This window comes from Myotis yumanensis, unplaced genomic scaffold, assembly GCF_028538775.1.
Source record: "Myotis yumanensis isolate MYYU_CA2020_CCGP unplaced genomic scaffold, mMyoYum1.0.hap1 SCAF_8, whole genome shotgun sequence".
Classification (NCBI taxonomy): Eukaryota; Metazoa; Chordata; class Mammalia; order Chiroptera; family Vespertilionidae; genus Myotis; species Myotis yumanensis.
The window spans coordinates 56,093,203-56,115,043 of NW_027223759.1; the positions used below are offsets into that span (position 1 = coordinate 56,093,203).

Genomic DNA, 21,841 nt, shown 5'->3' on the forward strand with positions numbered 1-21,841 from the left:
TATCATAGACTTCTCATGTTCTACAGTTGACGAGCATCAATTCCATCATAAACTTTTGTGTTCTAGATTCTTCTTATTTAGAATAATTTAGAAAGAAGACCTGCCTATTTAAACTAAAATCAAATTCACTTAAGAGCTATTTAGTTTTGTCTTATATTACCTCAAGTTGTAGAGAGAATGAAAAAAAATATACTATATAATAAAAAGGTAATATGCAAATTGACCCTAACGGCAGAATGACCAGAACAACCGTTGGACCAATCACTGAGGCGTGCTGACCACCTCTTGGTCCCTTTCCCTGGCCAGCAGTCTCCGACCGCCTGATGACCACCCATGGCGGGGGTGGGGGCGGTGAGCGGGCGGGAATAGCAGACCTCTCGGCCCCTTCCCCCGGCTGTCAGGCACCCATCACTTGATGGCGAATGGGGAACCGGGTGTGGGTGGTGGTGGGGAGCGGGGACAGCTGTGGGCAGCTGGGGAAGATGGCCCTGATCACAGGCCAGGCCTAGGGACTGTACCCGCACATGAATTTTGTGTGCCGGGCCTCTAGTTATAACATAATAAGTTATTCTCACACTGGAGATTGCCAACATATGGTAGGAGAGTTATAAGTTCTCTCTGAGAATTAAAATATTTTATGTTTCTATTTCAAACACAATCATTAAGGGAATATATAAATATATAGTCTTAAACCCATTCACACAATTTTGGTGCCCATTTTTGTGCATGTGAATTTATGATGACAGTAGTGCCAAGTGATCACCTAAGTGACAAAGTATACATTTTAATATATTGTGTCTCAATATTTTCCATTAATATAGATACCTTTGTATTTTCTAGAATTTACATGACTAGAACAATTAAATGTTTACTCTTTTTATTCTGGTTTCCTTTATGTTGCATAATTACTTTGAGATTCATCGATGATAACTTTCTTTTTTTTTTTACTATCTTTGAATATATCACTATTACTTTATCCATTCATCTGTTTATAGACATTTGAGTTATTCCCAGTTGTTGTTGCTTTACAATTGTAAATAAGGCTGTACAAACATAAAGGTTGACAGGTCCTTATGTTAAGAGTATGACTACTATAGAGGAAATTATATATCAACTATTTTTAGAGATGTCAATAGAAAACTGTTAAATCATAACAGCAACAAAGTAGAGATTTTCTGTTGTGGTACATTAGCTATTTAAGAAGGCACTGTTTCCGCTACCCAGTTTCTTCTTTCTCTTGCCCTCCTGAAGTCCTAAAGCCTTTAGATGAGGCAGAACAAGACTGGTTTCTACACTGGAAGGGGAGGTAACCAACAGTGGGCCAGAGAATGGTATCAGAGCCCAAAAGGCGGGGAGAGGGCATTCATTTGGGTGGGTTGACCTGCGCTGGTGTCAGAGACCAACCAGGATAAGGACTGTGTCCATGCAGAGGGGCAGCCGATGTGGGTGTCAGAATTCCAGTGAAGTGGGGCAGCTGCACCTCTGCATGGGGATAACCCAGTGCAGCTTGTCAGAGTCCAGGCAGGGTGAGAGGAGCGTCAATATACATGGAGAGGAAGCCTGACATAAGGTTTTGAAACTCAACTGGAGGAAGAGGCATATCCATGCAGTAGCTCCGAGGGCAGAATCAGGAGTCAGTGTGAGGAAGGAGTCCATTTGGAAGGGTATAGTCTTCCATGGTATGTTGGAGCTCATATGGTGGTGGGGTGGGGCACTTGCTGAGGGTTGTAGGAATGCAAGATGGATGAGAAAGGCGTTAGTGCAGAGGAAGGGAGGCATCCGAAATGGGAGATTGGTTATATATGGGAAGTTGATCAAATAAAAGATATCAAGGTTAACAGGGGTTGGGTTTCTTACTGTTGGAATAGGAGTTATAAATACACACAAGGAGAAAACAAAAATGAGCTTTATACTGTTGTATTGCAGTTGGGAATATTAGTGTGCATGGTGATCGATCTATCTATCTATCTATCTATCATCTATCTATCTATCATCTATCTACCAATCTTTTATCTGTTTTCTAAAGGCAGTAATTTTAGGGGAGGTCTCAGGAAAATCTCAATAGAATATTCATCAGTTTTCCCAGTGTGCTCTTTTAATATGCTGATTTATCAAAATGAGTGTATTGGGTAAGGGACTTACTTGGTCTCTACTGATTGGTGGGGGATTGTTGGTCATTGCATCTGGTCCTGAGGCAGCTATGGCATTGCTTTGTGTGGTTTTGCTGCTTTCTTGGGCCTGGAGCTGAAACACAACTGAGGCCTAGATGTTATCTCCAGTTTGGCGGAAAGTCTGTCTCTGTGGTTGAGGCTTTGTTCCTAACGTTATTTGATTCTGATCAGAACCTCATTGTCCTGATGGCTTAATGCTGAAGGGAGTGGTCGTGTAAGGGAGAAGAGGCAGGTGAGTCAGGGTGCTTGGTGAGGCCAGTTTGAATCAGCTATCTGTCTGTTTCCCCATTCCACTTGCTACAAGGAAATTAACCTGCTTTAATAACCTGAGCAAAAAACCCAGCCATGCCTTACTAAACTTCTAACCTACAGATCTGTGAGTTAATGAATGTGTTTTTTTTTCTTAAATGTATGGACTCAGAAGACAGCTTAAAGCAGTTTCTACTGGCCAAATTGGGCATAATTTGAGCATCAAAATTAATAATTATAGTAACAGAGTATAACCCATTGAATAAAATGAATCTACACAAATATAGGTAAATACATAAGTGTTTAATAAGGAATGGGATATATATAGCTTTTCAAGGTAACTATCCACAAAATACTTAATTACAAGTGAAAAAAAGAGTAACTCTATAGCGGAGGATCTTGGCAGATGCTGCCTGAATTGTTTAAAGTGAGTATCATCAGTAATGGACAAATAGAAATCAGGGTAGGATACAATGAGAACACAAATCACTTCTATGGTAGTCCTGCCAAAGATGCATAACCTGAGTCTAATCATTAAGAACCATCAGATAAATCCAAGTTGAAGGGAATTCCACAAAATAACTGGCCTATAATTTTCTTTTTTTTTTTTTTTTTTTTTTTTTTAATATATTTTATTGATTTTTTACAGAGAGGAAGGGAGAGAGATAGAGAGTTAGAAACATCGATGAGAGAGAAACATCGATCAGCTGCCTCCCGCACATCTCCTACTGGGGATGTGCCCGCAACACAGGTACATGCCCTTGACCGGAATCGAACCTGGGACCTTTCAGTCCGCAGGCCGACGCTCTATCCACTGAGCCAAACCGGTTTCGGCTAATTTTCTTTTTTTATAAAAATATATTTTTATTGATTTCAAAGAGGAAGGAAGAGGGAGAGAGAGATAGAAATATCAATGAGAGAGAATCATTGATTGGCTGCTTTCTGCACACCCCCTACTGGGGATTGAGCCTGCAACCCAGGCATGTGCCCTTGACTGGAATTGAACCTGGGAGCCTTCAGTCTGCAAGCCAACACTCTACCCACTGGGCCAAACCAGCTAGGGCAGGCCTATAATTTTCAAAAGTATCAAGATCATGAAAGTCAAAGACTGAATAGCAATAGCAATTTCAGACTGAAGGAGACCAGAGATATGACAACTAACTGCAGTGTTTGGTTCTGAACTGGAGCTTTTTGCTATAAAAGACATTATTTGAACAATTGGCAAATGGGTTCTAAGGATTTGTTGATAGTAATGTTATCAATGTTAATCTCTTGTTGTTGATGGTTTTCTTGTATGCAGCAGAATATCCTTGTTTGTAAGAAAGACATCCTCAAGTATTCAGCAATGATGGCGAAGTAGGGTAGCAACTTCCTCTGTAAGTCTGTCTGTTACTGTTTCAAATTTAAAAATAATTAAAATATTTTTAAAACAAAACTTTTTCTTCAAATCCTCTGCAAATATATAAAATTCAGAGAAAAAAGAAGAAAATAAAAATTGTTCTATTCCCATTACTACTGTAGCATTGTGGTATATAGTTTTATAATACAGTGGGGCCTTGACTTACGAGTGTCCCGACTAACGAGTTTTTCGAGATACGAGCCTTCTCTCGGTCGATTTTTTGCTTTGAGGTGCGAGCTAAAATTCGGGTTACGAGCCAGCTTCAGATACCCCACCGCTAGTTGGCGCAGCGAACGTCACAGTGAACGCCACAACATCAGCCCAGCATCACGTGTCTCACTCGTTCACTTTTTGATTTGATATACGAGTAATTTGAGTTACGAGCTCCGTCACAGAACGAATTAAACTCATAAGTCAAGGCCCCCCTGTAATTGATTAAATATTCATGTATATATTTTTATATATACACAGTTATAACATTAGGAATTATTCCTCATTTGTATCTTATTTTTAAAAAATATTTTTAGTGATTTCAGAGAGAAAGGAAGAGGGAGCGAGAGATAGAAACATCAATGATGAGAGAGAATCATTGATTGGCTGCCTCCTGCATGCCCCATACTGGGGATGGAGCCTGCAACCCGGGCATGTGCAGGGAATCAAACTGTAACCTTCTGGTTCATAGATCGATGCTCAACCACTGAGCTACACCAGCCGGGTCTCTTTTGTATCTTATTTTATGATTTTTATATGTTCTACATGTTCATTAAACAGTATTCTATGATATTAATCTTATGGTACGTTTTTTTGTATGTAAAGTACATTGTGTTGTCATTTGGAATGTTCAGATTTGATTTTAAAATTAGGTGAGTGCCTCTCATCAAGTTTGTCAACTTTGTCACCATGTCAGATTAACCTCCGCTAGTAATTATAAGTCTTAGAACAATTAAGTTAATTCATACTTCAGAGAAGAACAATGCCTAATGTTTATGTACCCTTCCCTTGTGAACCCTACCCTTGGTTCAGAACCAGCAGCATCATTTTCTTGACCTAAGAAAGTACTAATGTTCACAAATATTTTACTATCCTCTTCATCTCACACAGCCTCCTCTCCTACAGCAAAAGCCAAAGAGTAAATTTGTTAATATACCACAGTTTATTTATTCAACCACTGATAGGCATTTGGGTGGTTTCTAATTTGAGGCTACTAACAATAGTGCTGCTGTGAATATATTTATACTGTACATATAAGTATATGTATACATACATATACTTTTTGTACATATACTTATATGTATATATACATATACTCTGTGCACATTTCTGTTGGGTACATGTAGGAGTAGATTGGCTGGGGCATAGTGGCTAAACTGCCAATGAGTTTTCTAAAGAGATTGTGTCAATTTCTGCTCCCACCAGCAGTGTATGAATGAATGTTCTGTTTGGTCTACCTTCTTACTAAATTTGGTATTTTCTTTTTCATATTAGCCATCCTGGTGTGTTTATGGTGGTACTGCATTTTGGGTTTAAGTTGGATTTTCCTAATAAATAAAGATGAGGCCTTTTTATATGTTTATTGGCCATTTGGGTATCCTTTTTTTATGGAGTATCTAGTCGTGTTTTCTGCCCCATTTTTTATTGGGTTGTCTTCATTTTCCTTATCAAATTGTAGGTCTTTAAAAATATCTATATTCTGCATACAAGTCTGTTGTTGAATATATATGTATTGTAAATGTATTTTTCCACCCCTTGAGTTGCCTTTTCATTCCCTTAATGGTATATTTGGATGAATAGATGTTCTTAATTTTAGTATTTTCTAACAGTATATTTTTCATTTATGATTAGCATTTTTGTGTGTGAACTGTTTAAGACATTTTTGTCAACTCCAGGTCATGAGTATGTTCTTATATGTTGTCTTCTAAAAGCCTTATTTTTTATTTTTTCACAATAGACCTTTAATACATCTGGAATTGATATTTTTGAATGTTGAGAGATAGGGGTCAAGATTCCTTTTTTCCATATGGACATCCACCTTACTCAGGACCATTTATTGAAGACTGTTCATTGCACACTGCCCAACAGTGTGTCTCGGCTCGGTCATAAATCAGGTGACCAGATGTGTATGGATCTGTTTCCTGACTCTTTATACTGTTGGTTGGCCTATTTATCCATCCTTGTACCAATAACACACTGTCTTAATTACTGTACCTTCATAATGGATTTTGATATATGGTTCTGTAAATCCTCCAGCTCTGTTCTCTTCTAAGATTCCCTTGGCTATTCTTTGTCCCTTGTATTTCTATACACATTTTTTAATTAGCTTGCCAATTTTCATCTGCAGAAAAAATCTTCTGGGGGTTCATTTGGTATTGTATAAACCAATTTGGAATAGTTGGCATCTTTACAGTTCTTTGGTCTCATCTACCATTTAAGTAATTTGCTGAGAGTTCCAGTTTATGACAGATGGAGTTGAAATTCAGTCTTTGGTAACCTTATTCTAAAGTCCAACACTATTGTAGAACTAAGGCATACTTTACCTTTGAGGTTGTGCTTTGATTTCAATTACATTTTAAACAAATCTATTTTGTTGGTCTAATATAATGTTTTCTATAGGAATATCTTTTTAAAACCTCACATTGCATGGATATCTCATATGTGGCCTTCTCTCCTTCCCTCTAAACCTAACTCCTTTAATCTTTCCCTTTGTTTCTTCATGACTTAGCTAAGAGATCTTGTCCTTAATTGTCAATAACATAAAAAATTAATATTTCTTACCTATTATAATTATTTATTCAAAAAGTGCTACCATGTTTCAAGAACTGCCATTTAACTGGGTTTTATAGTCTTTGTTCTTAAGGAGTGGTGGATTGCTATTTGTTATTAAAAATTAAAAGAAACTTTCACGTAGAATTTTAAAAGAACATTTCTACTCTCATAATTGATCCTTTGTGGAAAAACTATTTATTCTAGAGTATTGAAAACCCACAAATAACATTCTTCTGTGCTACCTTTTGGTAGTGAAATTAAGTTTCTAAGGATTTTTTTGTTTCCCCTTCCAGAACCTCCTACACATTGTTTTACCTACTCTCTTTCAACGATGCTGAAACTACAAATGAAACTGTATTGGAGTTTTAAAATAAGAAGTTTTGCTAGATGTAATTTTCTCATGCTACCATTGAAGAGCAACGACAGTAATATTTTCTAGTATTTTATCCTGTGCCTGTATTGATGGGTACTTTTCTAGAAGAATTTTTATGCTGCTCTTTATGGAGAGGCATCAAGATTTCCTGTGTGCTTCAGAAAATTTCAGTCTTTATTAGTTGGAAATTTTGTTTGGCTTCTGTTTGATTGCAGAAGCTTGGGGATTTATTTTTCTCATAACAACAAGTCCAGAGAGAAGTAGTCCACAGCTGGTACAGGGATTCTTTTTTTTTTTTTAATTTATTTTTTAGAGAGAGGAACAGGGAAGGGTGTGGTGTATGTGTGTGTGAGAGAGAGAGGGAGAGAGAGAGAGAGAGAGAGAGAGAGAGAGAGAGAGAGAGAGAAAGAGATGCTGATCTACTTATTTATGCATTCATTGGTTGATTCTGTATGTGTTCAGACCAGGGATCAAACCTGCAATCTTGCCCTAGCATGCAGGAGGCAAACAATCAATGTGTTTCTCTCTTTTCAATGTTTCTCTCTGTCTCCCTTTCACTCTCTCTAAAAATAAATTTTAAAACAATCCTTGAGTGAGGATTAACAATAACAAACAAACAAACAAAAAAAAAAACACCTGCAAACTTGGCATATCAGGATGACATGTTAAACAATTAAGCTACCAGGCCAGGGCCCAGCAGATTCTCAACATCATCAGTGCCCCAGGCTCCTTTGGCTTTCCTCTCTGCAATAGTTAGTATCTTTCATCCTAATACTACATAGTCATAGACAGCCTACCTATGTCTAGTTTCACATCCACATTCGAGGCAGGAAGAAAGAAGGAAGGACAGGGAAGAAGGGCAGTGCCCATATGAAAAAGCAAATCTTGTTTCCAAATTCCCAGAAGACCTCTGCTTATATCTCATTGGCCTTAACTGTGTCACATGTCACTGAGAGTCTCAGAGGTATCAAGGAAGACCAATGTTCTAACCCTGAACAAAATTGGATTCTGTTAGGAAGAAAATAAGAGAGGACAGAGATTAGCAGCTAGCTGTGTCTGCCACAGTTTTAAACTTCAGATGCTATAATTTCCACAGCAATAATAGTGAAAAGCACATTGAAATTCCATTTAATTGTTGAACTCTACAACCTTACTTGTGGCCTTGATGGCCACAGTTTTCTTTTAATGAACAAGCTTGTACTTAACAGAAAAAGCAATGCATTTGTGACTATTAATCAGAAGAAAAAGTACTCTGTTTTGAATCATTTTGTTAAAGATTTCAGAAGAAATATACAAGGCATAACAAATTTGCATAAATATTATTTGATTATATTCCAAATTAAAAATAAAGCTAACTGGATATTTTAGGCTGGGCTTCACAAGGTTGTTGCAACTTGGTAGGGTCCGGGTGCTCCAGAAGTAGCCCAAACTCGGCAGGGTCAGAAATGGTGTGACTGGGTGATCAGGCTCTGGGGCTCGCACTAGCTGAACCCATTGGATCATCGTTTTTCATCTCTAGTGTAACTGCATTAATCCTACAATAGATAATATAATTATTTAGACATAAGACCTTTTGGACTAATGTTTATTACTCTTAATTATATCCACATATATATTCTCTTTATAAAAATGCAAAGATTGTGGGGGGGGGTAATGGGGTGATAAGGACACATATGTAATACCTTAATCAATAAAGAAATTTAAAAAGTGCAAAGATTTCATTACAGATAAAGCTAAAATCCCCTTTGAAACTACCCTCTAGTTGCAATATCCTCTCCAGTTTGGTCTGTTTGTATATCCCTTAGACCAGCGATTCTCAACCTGTGGGTCGCGACCCCTTTGGGGGTCAAACGACCCTTTCACAGGGGTCGCCTAAGACAGTGGTCGGCAAACTCATTAGTCAACAGAGCCAAATATCAACAGTACAACGATTGAAATTTCTTTTGAGAGCCAAATTTTTTAAACTTAAACTATATAGATAGGTACATTGTTATTAACCTACCTATATAGTTTAAGTACTGTTGATATTTGGCGCCTCCCCCGCACTGCGTATCCCGCAGCCCAACCAACCGACCGACTGACACCCCCCACTTCTTCTAACGCCACTTCTTCAAAATAGACTCGCCCAGGCCGAAAACCGACTTCTGCTCATGGGCCACGAAGTTTCAATCACACTGTACGTGCGCGCCTGCACGTGGTATTTTGTGGAAGAGCCACACTCAAGGGGCCAAAGAGCTGCATGTGGCTCTCGAGCCGCGGTTTGCCGACCACTGGTCTAAGACCATCGGAAAACACATATATAATTACGTATTGTTTTTGTGATTAATCACTATGCTTTAATTATGTTCAATTTGTACCAATGAAAATACATCCTGCATATCAGATATTTATATTACGATTCATAACAGTAGCAAAATTACAGTTATGAAGTAGCAACGAAAATAATTTTATGGTTGGGGGGTCACCACAACATGAGGAACTGTATTAATGGGTCGTGGCATTAGGAAGTTTGAGAACCACTGCCTTAGACTTTTTCCCTTTGTAGAGTGTGAGTAAGTATGTGTGTGTGTGTGTATAATATACATATATTGTTTTGTGTCTGTGCATGTTTATGTAATGTTATCATAAGGTATGTATCATGGAGCAACTTGCCTTTTTCACTCAGTATATGTTGGAGCAAAGACAGATTATGTGTCTATTATGCAAAGAATGTCCTTTTTGCCCTTCAGCCCTTGGAGAAGTAAGATGGCATATATAGCCTTAGATTCCTAATAAATACAGACATTGCCCAGGCTTCTGCATGTGGGGGGTTGTGTGCTGTGACTGGCAGCTCAATCACTTGCTGGTCAAGGGGCATATTCAGCTGCAGTTACATGAACTTACGGTCAGTACTGAAACTCACCAAGATAAAGTGGGATTGTTCCTCCTTCCTTACTTCTTGACATGCACATCAATCCACTGCCCATTTTGGTTAGAGTTTGTTCTTGATAATCATTTTCATCTCAAACAGGCCAGCCTAGATTTTAAAAATTGAAGAAGAGGAGGTGAAAACTTTGTGTTTGTCTCTAATACTAGCAAGCCTTAGAGACAGGACTGTAATCTGTAATGCAATCACTCGATGCTTTTTCAGCATGTATATATTAAGTGTCTAATATATGTCAGGCATGATTTTAGGCACTCTGGAGAAATAGAGATGATCACTAAGGCCTTGTGTTTGTGGAGTATACATCCTAGTGGTAGAAGGGAACAATAAACAAATAAACTAACCAGTACATAGTATAATGTCATTTAGTGAAGAGTGCTATGAAGAAAAAAAATTAAATTGAGGAGATGAAGAATGATTAATGGTGGAGGGAAGGGGCTGCTTCAGATGAGGTGGCCAGGACAGGCTTCTCTGCAGAGCCTGAACAAATCTATATCCCTTGTCTAGTATTCGATAGATGTTCAATAACCTTTGGAATAAATGAATAACTGCATCAGTAGGGGTATACACAAAATAGATATTCATACAAGAGAAGAGAAAAATCATCTCTACTTAGATTAAAAGAAGCTCCAGTAGGATGCATAAGATGGGAATGAAAAATAAGGAGGCATTGGCCTGAGAGACAAAAACAGGGAAAGACATTGCAAGCATAGGCAACAGCACGTGCAAAGGCAGGGAGGAGTGACAGAGCATTGCTAGTTTCCTATTGCTCAGTAACAAATGACCACAAATTTAGTGGCTTAAACAACAGAAATTTATTATCTTATAATTCTGGAGGTCAGACATCGGAAATAGGGCTCATTGGATTAAAATCAAGGTTTGAGCTGGGCTGCATCTTCTGGAGGCTCTGAGGGAAAATTTATTTCCTTGCCTTTTCCAGCTGCGAAAGGTTGCCTGAATTTTTTGGGTCATGGTCTGAATCCTCCAACTTCAAAGCCAGCAGAGTAGCATCTTTAAGTCCTCCTCTCTGCTTCTGTCATCCTACCTCCTCTGACTGTGACCCTCCTGTCTTCCTCTTATAAGATTCCTGGTGATTACATTGGGCCCACCTGGGTAATCCTGGGTAACCTCCATGGATAAAGTCAACTGATCAGCTGGCTGCAACTTTAATTCTCCTTTGCAATGTAACATAACGTAGTCACAGGTTCTGAGGGCCAGGATGTAGACATCTTTGGAGAGCCATTGCTCTGCCTACCACAGACATTGTGTATTCAGGAATCTGCAAAAGGTTTTAAAATGCTGGAGTGTAACATGCATATGAGGAAATGGGTAAGGAAGGGACCAAATAGGATAGGGCTAAATTTAAAAGATCCTTGTCATTCTCTGCTGAGTTTGAACCTTGTCCTAGAAAGCAGTGGGAAACCATTTGGTAGATCATGAATATTTGAGTTTTTGAGGCACTTGAGAATAATATTTATTATTCTTAATTATATAAATATACATATACTAGTGGCCCGGTGCACGGATTCATGCACCAGTGGGGTCTCTTAGCCTGGCCTGCACCCTCTTGCAATCCGGAACCCCTCAGGGGATGTCAGATAGCCGGTTTCGGCCTGATCCCCACAGGCCTGATCCATGACAGGAGGGAGCCCGATCCTGTGCATTGAGCATCTGTCCCCTGGTGGTCAGTGCTCATTAGAGTGACCGGTCGACCAATTGTTTGGTCATTTGGTTGCTAGGCTTTTATAGATGTAGATACATTCTTTGTTTAAAAATGCAAATATTTCATTATACATAAAGTCCCCTTTGAACCTAACCTGCAGTTGCAGTATCCTTTCCAACTTGCTCTGTTTGTATGTCTTTGAGACGTTTCCCCTTTCCAGAGTGCATGTGAGTGTGTCCTTCTGACTTGACTTGCCATTTTAGGTGTGCTTAAACTGAAGACTTTGTCAACCTTCTTCTGACCCAATTTGGGAATCCAGCTTCTTATCCTACATACCTGGACTTGAAGTAAGAAGCTTGCCTGCTTCCTTGTGGTCCCTTTTATTTTTAACCTCTTCATCAGTTATCATATAATTCATATCCTCCAAATTGTTTGTATAGATTCCCAAACCATTTGTAGAATGCACAATGCTTGTGGTGGGCAAAACAATGGCTCCCCAAAGATGCCCACAACCTAATCCTCAGAACCTGTAACTATGTTATGTGGCATAATTAAACCAGGCACTTGTGTGATGATAGTTGGGATCAGAAAATTAGATAAAAGAATATTGCAAAAATCCCCCACCTCAAGGCCTGTAACACACACACACACGCCTTGTTTTTACACTATGTACTTCTTTAAACTAGGTATATATGCATTTTCTCTTGGGCTTTTGGATGATTAAAATAGCTTTGAGAACATAGTGGGAGTAAGAGCATGAGAGGCTCCACTCTGTGGAACTCTGAAGTCCCTCAAAAACTTCTAGGTGCATTGCCTGGGTAGATAATCAAGTCATTAAATGAAAAGCAACTTGTAGAACTGTATGTATACATAATGATTACAAGTGTGTATGCATAGAAAATCTTTGAAAGAATATAAAATAAAACATTGAAAATGATTACCAGGGCTAAAGACTATTACCAGACTCAAGAGGTCAATTTGCCTGCACATATCAAAGCCCAGGCAAATGCAAAGAGGTCTGTGAAGTCAAGAAAGTAAGGGTTTATTAGTTGAGGAAATGGTGCCAAGCTCAGAGTCACAGGTAACTTATGCTCAAAGACCTGGCTCCTGGATGGCTCCCAGAGTATGAGTTATATAGGGGGAAGTCATTAATCCTGGTGGCTAAAGGAGTTGGGGTTGTGGGCTCTACTGATGGGTTGGGGTCAGAGTAGGGAGCAGTTGATCATTGTATCAGTTCCTAATGTCAGCCATAGAATTGTTCTGTCTGGTTTCATGAGGGTGTGGTCTTTACTTGCTTTCCTGGGTCTGGGCTGAAACACAACTGAAGTCTAGTTGTTATTTTTAGCTTCATTAAACTTTGCTTCTGTGGTCAACTGGCCTGAGGCTTTGTTCTTAAGACAGTTTGATGCTGATCAGAATCTGATGTCCTAAGGGCTTAATGATTAAGGCAGGAACTGGACAAACTGGAAGGAGAAAGGATCATGTTAAAGAAATGGTGTTGCTTTGGTTGATCTCTTCCCCGCCCCCCCCCCCCCCCCCACAAAGACACAGACAGTGGATGGATGGTGAAGGTTTGGGGGGAGGTGAAGGGGGGGCGGAGAGGGCAAGGTGGGGGGGAGGGACATATGTAATACTTTCAACAATAAAGATTTATTTTAAAAAAAGAAACAGCACAGCTGGGGTATAAGGACTAAATAGAGATAGACATTTTAATTTTTACCTTACAGTTTTCTGTACAGTTAGGTTCCATTAGTTTTTCCAGGACAATCATTTTACCTTGTGATAACTATAATGCATAATGTCTCATAATGGAAATAATGTGTGCTGTTCTGCTTAAAATCTAAAAGAGAATTTTGCGTGTTGGAAAAATACAGCTTAAGTTAGACTTTGGCTATAATATTTGAATTAACATTTAAAATATCTTGAGATTTTTCATATGAAAAAGTTATAATTTGATGCTACATCCAAACTATTTTTTCTGAACATATTGTTCTCACACTGTTTGGCCTGGCAGAGTCCCCATCAGCTTTGAAAACATCCTCAGAGGGTGATTGGCTAATCTATCTATCTACACAGTTAAGCAGTTTAGAGTAACAAACTGTCCACATGTTATGCATTTTTAAGTCTAAGTACAGCTGACCTTTTCTTCTTCAGTGTATTAAGAAAGATTTTCTTAGGAAAGAGAAGAATGCAGATTTTAATACTGTAAAAAGATTACCTCATTATATAAATGATCTCTTTGCTATTTTCACCCTCATCTCTAAACTCCTGATTGCTTAGCGACTTGGAACAGACTAGTTGAGGTCATGTATTTTTTTATTTTTAAAGTTTAGATTCTCTAGTAAATTTGTAAAATTTAAATTTACATTAAAATGTTTTTCAACCTTCTAGCTACTGCAAAGCTATCATTAAATTAAATATCAAATGTGCTTCCTACACTATAAGTAATTTCCCATAACATATATTATTTTAAAATATTTTCAGTAATTGCGTAGATGTAAGGCTTAACATTTTGATAACACTCATAAGCAATTCTAAAATGTCACACAATGTGAACATGGAATAATTTGTGAAACTAAGTGCTCTTCAATTATTGAACACGGAAAATTCTGTTCAAGTAGCCATTACTCAGCCAAAAGCATTTTAACTAGAGGCTGAAGTAGCCACTTTGAATTTGTCACTAGTAAGCATGAAATTGAAATGACCTAGATGACATATGCTTGTTAGGGAATCAGAGAATGTCTTAATACAGTTTCAAATCCCTTATCTGTACTCTGTGGGGCCAGATGTATTTTGAATTTTTCAGATGTTTAGAAATGTGATGTAGAGCCTATTACTTAAAACTGATGGTGCCTGGGCAACATCCCATCACTAAATACATTAACACTTTTACATAAATGTATGTGTGTTCACAATTAAATAGGAAAAAATTTCAGTTTGGGTCAAGGTTGCTACCAATTTATTTTAGTTCAGATTGGCTTAGGCCACCACTTTAGTTATGAAATGAGCCTTCATTTTCAGAAATATTTATATTATGAATATGAGATTTTGGGCTTGAAGTTTTCTGTGATCTTCATCAATTTTCTGGCCTCAATCATCTCAAATGTTAAAATGAGAAGCTAGACTATGTAAATTATTTCTTTTGTGTGTGGTGAGAACATTTTTAAAAATTAAATTATTTTTCAATTACATTTGACACACAATATTACATTAGTGCCTGGCCAGCATGGCACAGTTGGTTGGTTGTTATCCCGTGTAAAGAGGTGGGTGGTTCGATTCCCGGACTGGGTACATGCCTGGGTTTCAGGCTTGATCCACAGTAGGGAACATGCAGGAGGCAACAAATTGATGTTTCTCTTTCTCTCTCCTTCTCCCTTTCTCTCTCTCTCTTTCTCTAATATCAATAAAAACATATTTAAAAAAAATATTACATTAGTTTTAGGTGTACAATAGTGATTAGACATGTATATACAAAGTGGTCACCTGATAAGTCTAGTATGCATCTGGCACCATAAACAGTTATTACAGTATTTGTTATTACAATATTTTTTACTCTATTCCCAATACCACACTTTACATCTGAGACTATTTTTATAACTGGCAATTTGTTAGAATAAGTAGATTATATATGAACTTTTTAGATTCTAAATCTGAATGTCTATTTAATTCCCTGATAAATAAACACTACAGTTAAATCAGTGTTATAATATCCCAGTTTAATAATTATTTCAGCAGCCCTCGACATTCTTAAAAGATGAGTAGAATTATTTATGATTTATATATAAATATTAAGAAATGTAGGTCAAGAAGTCTTTCCACTTGGCTTTCTATATAGTTGAAAACAAACTAGGTTTCAAATTCATGATTTCCAGAATGTCTTCTAGTATAAGTGATGCAGGCGTTCCAGGGGTTTGGGGACTCAGGGGTTCATGACCCACTGTGAGTTCCAGCTTCGCGAGGAAAGAATTAAAAACAGAGCCTGCATAGAGTTTAAAGTGAAAGTGAGTTCATTAGTGAGGCCATTAGACAGAGAATGGGCTACTCCACAGACAGAGCATCCCCCCTCTATCAGAATTTGTTTCTTTTAAGGGAAGCAAAAAGGTACACAACCATAGGGAGTGGCAGAAAACATGGAAAATGAAAGAGTATTTCATTCTTAACAATAATCAAATACTTTGTTTTTTAACGCAAGTACTAGACAAATAAAGTGAGTCTACAAAACAAATATATGCTGTTCTCAGCAGCCAGCTTGTGAGGTCTGGCCTACTGCATCTCACCTCTAGTTTTCACTTCATTCTCCCACCCATAACTTACCTAAGTTTGTCATCTCCATTCAGGAGAGACCTCATCAGTACTCGAATTGATTAGTTTTAGTCTTCCCTTATTGGAGAGCTTAGTCTCTATATATTTAGGACTCATTTTTCTTGGGATTTAGATTGCAAGATTGAGGCTCTGAAATAAAATGGGGTTTTGCAGATTCCCTTTTGGTTACCCTAGGTCTAATCCTGTTTAATTTCTTCCTCTTGGTTTTCAGAGGAAAATTACAAAGCCCACATTGGGTCCAAGCTGCTGGGTCTTTACATCCCTGTCTTGCTCATTCATTAGGTGTAGGCTGCCCCAGCAATGGTATGCCTTTGGACTCTGCAGGTGAGTCCATTCCTGAAGGAGGTGACAGCTGGGCATCAGGTGCTCTGTAGAAGTGGATGGCATATCCCATGTCCACCAAAAGTGCAATATTGCTTAATCGAAGTAGAGAGTAAGTTGGATAGCTGCTTTATTCTTTAATTTATGTAGTTTCTTTCCTCCCAGGAACTCAAAGGAAAACATACATAATTTTTTAATTACAAAATATTTATCAGTCACTGGCACAATCCAAGAGTGGGGAATTAAGAAGTTAGAGATTGGGGAGACCAACAACAGGAAAGGCAAGAGGCGGGGAGGGCAAAAAAGAATGGAAGGAGGCTTCTAAGAGCAAGGAGAAGAAAATTTTAATAAAGTGCACCTAGTCCTAGGCCTTATTTTAAAAAACACTACAATTAACACATCTTTAAAAACGTTAAAAAAATCACATTGTAAAATTTAGCTGTCTCTTGTTTCCTTGACAGATATGGAAAGCATGAATAAAAGAGACCGACCATTCATGACAATTCAGAAAAAAGATAGCTCAGGTATTTTTTTTTTAAATTTCCACATCTGTTTTATGATTTATGGTGGATTATGCATGATATAAAGTTGGAATGTTGATTTTAAAAATTTTAATCATGGAAAGCTAATTTTGGGGGTCAAATTGAAGGTTTCTTTAGTTCCCTTACAGTGAGTGTTAAAAAATATTTTTTATTGGTGACACTATTACAGATGTCTCCCATTTCTCCCCCCATCATGCCTTCATCTACCTAGCACCTGCACCACCCCAGGTCTTCACCACATTATTGCCTGTGTACATGGGCTATGCATATATGTTCTTTGCTTGCTCTCTTCCAGTCCTCTCTAACACCCTGCGAGATCTGTTAGTCTGTTCCATGTATCCATGCCTCTGGTCCTATTTTGTTAGTTTATTTTGTTCATTAGATTTCACATATAAGTGAGATCATGTGATATTGTCCTTCTCTGACTAGTTCATTTCACTTAGCATAATAATCTCCAGCTTCATCCATACTGTTGCAAAGGGTAAGAGTTACTTCTTCTTTTTTTTTTTTTTAACAGCCTCATAGTATTCCATTGTGTAAATGTACCACAGCTTTTTTTATCCACTCATCTACTGATGGGCACTTGGGCTGTTTCCAGATCTTAGCTATTGTAAATAACACTGTTATGAACAAACATAGGTGTGCATATATTCTTCCTGATGGTTATTTGGGTTTCTTAAGATATATTCCCAGAAGTGGAATTGCTGGATCAAAAGGCAGTTCCATTTTTAATATTTTGAGGAAACTTCATACTGTTTTCCACAGTGGCTACCCAGTCTGCATCCCCACTAGTGTACCAGATTTTTCCTTTTCTCCACTTCCTCACTAGCATTTGTTGTTTGTTGGTATATTGATGATAGCCATTTTGGCAGGAGTGAGGTGATACCTCATTGTAGTTTTAATTTGCATCTCTCAGATGATTAGTGACGTTGAACATTTTCGCATATGTCTATTGACCATCTGTATGTTCTCTTTGGAGAACTGTCTATTCAGGTCCTTTGCCTATTTTTTAATTGAATTGTTAGTCTTCCTCTTGTTGAGTTGAATGAGTTCTTTATATATTTTGGAAATTAACCCCTTATAAGATGTATCATTGATGAATATGTTCTCCCATACAGTGGGTTTCCTTTTTATTTTGTTGATGGTTTCTTTTGCTGTGCAGGAGCTTTTTAGTTTAATGTAGTCCCATTTGTTTATTTTTTCTTTTGTTTCCCTTGCCCAAGGCAAAAATACTGCTATGTGAGATGTCTGAAATTTTGCTGCCTATGGCTTCTTCTGAAATTTTCATGGTTTTGTGACTTACATTTAAGTCTTTTATCCATTTTGAATTTATTCTTGTGTATAGTGTAAGTTGGTAGTCTAGTTTCATTTTTTTTGCATGTACCTGTCCAATTTTCCCAACACTATTTATTGAAGAGACTGTCTTTACTCCATTTTATGCTTTTGCCTCCTTTATCAAATATTAATTGAGCATAATGGTGCGGGTTGATTTCTGGCCTCTCTGTTGTCTTCCATTGATCTATATGCCTGTTCTTGTGCCAGTACTATGCTATTTCAATACAATGGGTGTTTTAATCATCTTCCACCATGCTTTTCTTCATTGTGCTTGTCCTAAAATTGTTTAGAGCCTTTTTATAGTCATGTGATCCATGATATACTTAACAAATCTTAATTACGTTACATGACACATGATTCATAATTAAGGTAAAAGTATTTTTTTCTTGAATTAATCAGGTTATTATTCTTTATTGGACTTGGCCTAAGTACTCTCTACTTATGTTTTACTTTATCAAAATAGTTAATATACTAAACTAAGTATTTGGATGGAGAATGCCTGTCCAAACATTTCATATCACTTTATTTTTATTATTTATTTTTGAGCAGAAAGAGGTGTATTCACTCTCCAAGGGAGGAAAGGGGCCAAGAGCGAAAGATAGCTAATGGCCCTATCTCCGTGAGGGGTTGAGGTTTTTAAGGTCTGTTGAAAGGTTAAGGTGGGGGCTCTGGGATGGAGCTGGCGTCAGCAGGGTCCAGATGATTGGCAGGCTCTGTTCCTTTGGCAGGATGAGGCCATATTTAGAATAGAATTCTGTTCTGCCATTGAAGAAGAAAACCGTGGAAGAATGTCACCCTTGACAACTGCTTCTGCTAGGTCATCATTATAATTAGCCAGTCTCCCAAGAGCCAAAGCGGCAGTCGGCTGAATTGTTGGGACCACATCCAGAAGAATAGGCCTCAGAAAAGACATTACACCCACATTCTGCAGGGTCTCATGTTTTGGGGTCTGGTCGCCAGCTCTGTCACCATCTGCTGGAACTGGACTCGGGCTTTCTGGTACTGCTCCAGCACTTGCAGCACCTGCCTCTGACTCATGGTGACCTCAGCTCTCTGCTGGCCACCGCTCAGGGCAGCGCAGCTCATCTGTGTATGGCCTGCGAGGCTGGGGAGCAGAAGGGGCGACTAGGACAGCGCCTCACTCTGTCCATTCGTATCATTTTGGTTTTATTTGGCCTATTACATTTTTTAGCTTTCATTTTCAACCTTTTTTCAAATTGAATTGAATGTTTTTGTTTTTCTAAGAAATACAGCTATGACTTAAAAAAATCTATTTACTTAATTTGATTCATATAATGTGATACTTAAATACTTATAGTTGCTGCCTAACGTTTTTTAAATTAAAAAAGTAGTCACACTTTGTATCTTGGCATTATACTTTAAAAATATTCTCACTAGCCCTAACCGGTTTGGCTCAGTGGATAGAGCGTCAGCCTTCGGACTCAAGCGTCCCAGGTTCGATTCCGGTCAAAGGCATGTACCTTGGTTGTGGGCACATCCCCAGTAGGGAGTGTGCAGAAGGCGGCTGATCGATGTTTCTCTCACATCGATAGTTCTAATTCTCTATCCTTCTCCCTTCCTCTCTGTAAAAAATCAATAAAATATATTTAAAAAAATATTCTCACTATACTAATTTAAATGAAAGTATTTTTTTGATAGCCATTTAGAAGTAATTTTATGCAAGGAATATAGTGGTAGTATATTTTAAGTTTCTATAGATATAGGTTCAAATATACTATGAATGTTGTAATATATCATTTCTTGTATTTACTTTAAAATACTTAAAATAAGACTGGTAGTCAGCATGCTGCTATAACTGTATTTTGATGTCCAATAACGTGATATTATTTCTTTCTCATTTTATTTTTTTGATGGAAAACAGATAATCTGGTATTCTGTATGAAAAATGGAATGAGAAGCATTAAGTATAAGCGAGTAGACTATCAGCAATTGCACACATTAACTGAAGCAAAAAAATTAGCTGCTGCCTCCACAGAGCTAAAGGTTAGAAGTTGTGTGTGGGTGTTTTTCTAGTTTTATAAAACTGAATTGCTAGGAAGTAAAATATTTAAATGTAAATGTGAAAATAAATAACATTTTAAATAGCATTTAGAATCTTCTAACTATTAATAATAGTGAATAGCTGCTAACATTTATTGAATGTTCTCTGACACTGTGCTATGCAGTTTACTCACTTAATGTTCATAACAACTTATGAGGTCTGAATTCAACTTTATTTTTTAGTAAGATTGCTATTTCATTAGCTTTCAACAATTTCTATCTTAATCTGAAAAATAAAAATTGCGAGTAAATGCCAGCCATGGAATACCCTCTGATTTAAGGCTCCTTCTGCAACACTGTTCAAGTATGCCCTTGGTGCCTCTGTTCTAGAATGCCCATTTTTGCCTTGACCTAACAAAGGATGAATCTGGACCAGATTTGAAAGGGGTTTATGTGCAAGTGATTGTGCACAGTATTTTAGGACCATGTATGGTTTAGGATTACCATACAATATGTTTTCCTCTTGAATTTCATGGGAAAATCACATATAACATCATCCTAATAAAACTATTTTTATATTTCTGACTTCTATTCTGACCTACTGTATATATACAACATATACATATACATACATACATAAATGTATACATACATATTTGATTTTTTTCCATGATAAACAGAGACATAAAACCCTGTATGGTTTTCCCCCTAATATTTTGCCACATAATCTTGATAATATTTAATTATCTTATGATATTTAATTACTCAAGTAAATAACTATCATGTGCCTTGAAGATACAATAGTGAATAGTGAATAAAATATAGCCCCTACTCTCATGGAATGTACTTTTTGCAGGAGAGTGGGAAGAGGGAAGTGTTTCTCAAATAAATCCCCAAATAAAATTATATTAAGTATAAACTCCAATAGAACATACTGTCTGGTGTATAATAACAAGACTTGATTCCAATTGGGCGGGAAAGTTTTCCTGAGGAAGTGACATTGGAATTGGGATATTAAGGCTACCAAAAATAAATTGAGCAAAAACAGGATTGATGAGTACTCCAAATAGAAAAAGACACATGTCTTATTACATCTCCATTTTGGGATATTTGGATTATATCCAATTTTATGATATTGGAAATTATGCTTCAGTAAATGTCTCCATGCATGGACACCTTTCATGTTTTAGAATCCTCTACTGCATAGGACAAATTCCTATGACTGGAATGTCTGAGCAAAAAAGTATGTATGTTTTTTAGCTTTTTCCTAAAGTATTGTTCTAATAAAGATGCTGCCACAAACATTTTCTCTACAGCCTTGTCACTATTGGAATATGTACACATACATATTTACATATGTGTACATAGTCCTAATATTATCGATATGTTTATTTTGTCCATCTTTTTACCCATCCATCCATCATGCACCAAAAAATAACAATTTGGAATGTGGAATGTTTGAGTGTTAAAATCACTATTTGAACAAAGTGAATTTCTATGTTTTTTAAAAAATATTTTATTGATTTCAGAGAGGAAGGGAGAGGGAGAGAGGGATAGAAACATCAATGATGAGAGAGAATCATTGATTGGCTGCCTCCTGCACACCCCGCACTGGGAATTGAGCCCACAACCCAGGCATGTGCTCTGACCAGGAATTGAACTGTGACCTCCTGTGAACAAAGTGAATTTCACTTTGATAACAGAGTCACTATCAAATAATAAAGTATTTAAAATTTTTAATAGTTAATGAGGTTTTGAAGTTTGACATTATAATAATT

At 37.4% G+C, this 21,841-nt stretch overlaps 1 protein-coding gene across 4 annotated transcripts in view; it reads left to right on the top strand.

Annotated features, from left to right (window-relative positions):
- CCDC148 (coiled-coil domain containing 148) overlaps positions 1-21,841 on the top strand; it is a 220,351-nt gene that overhangs the window by 50,726 nt on the left and 147,784 nt on the right. For all 4 annotated transcript variants that reach the window (XM_070423447.1, XM_070423446.1, XM_070423445.1 and 1 more), the window contains exons 2-3: positions 16,647-16,709; positions 19,945-20,066. In XM_070423447.1, coding sequence (XP_070279548.1) covers positions 16,649-16,709; positions 19,945-20,066 — 183 coding nt within the window. In that variant the 5' untranslated portion in view covers positions 16,647-16,648. The remainder of the gene's footprint in view (positions 1-16,646; positions 16,710-19,944; positions 20,067-21,841) is intronic.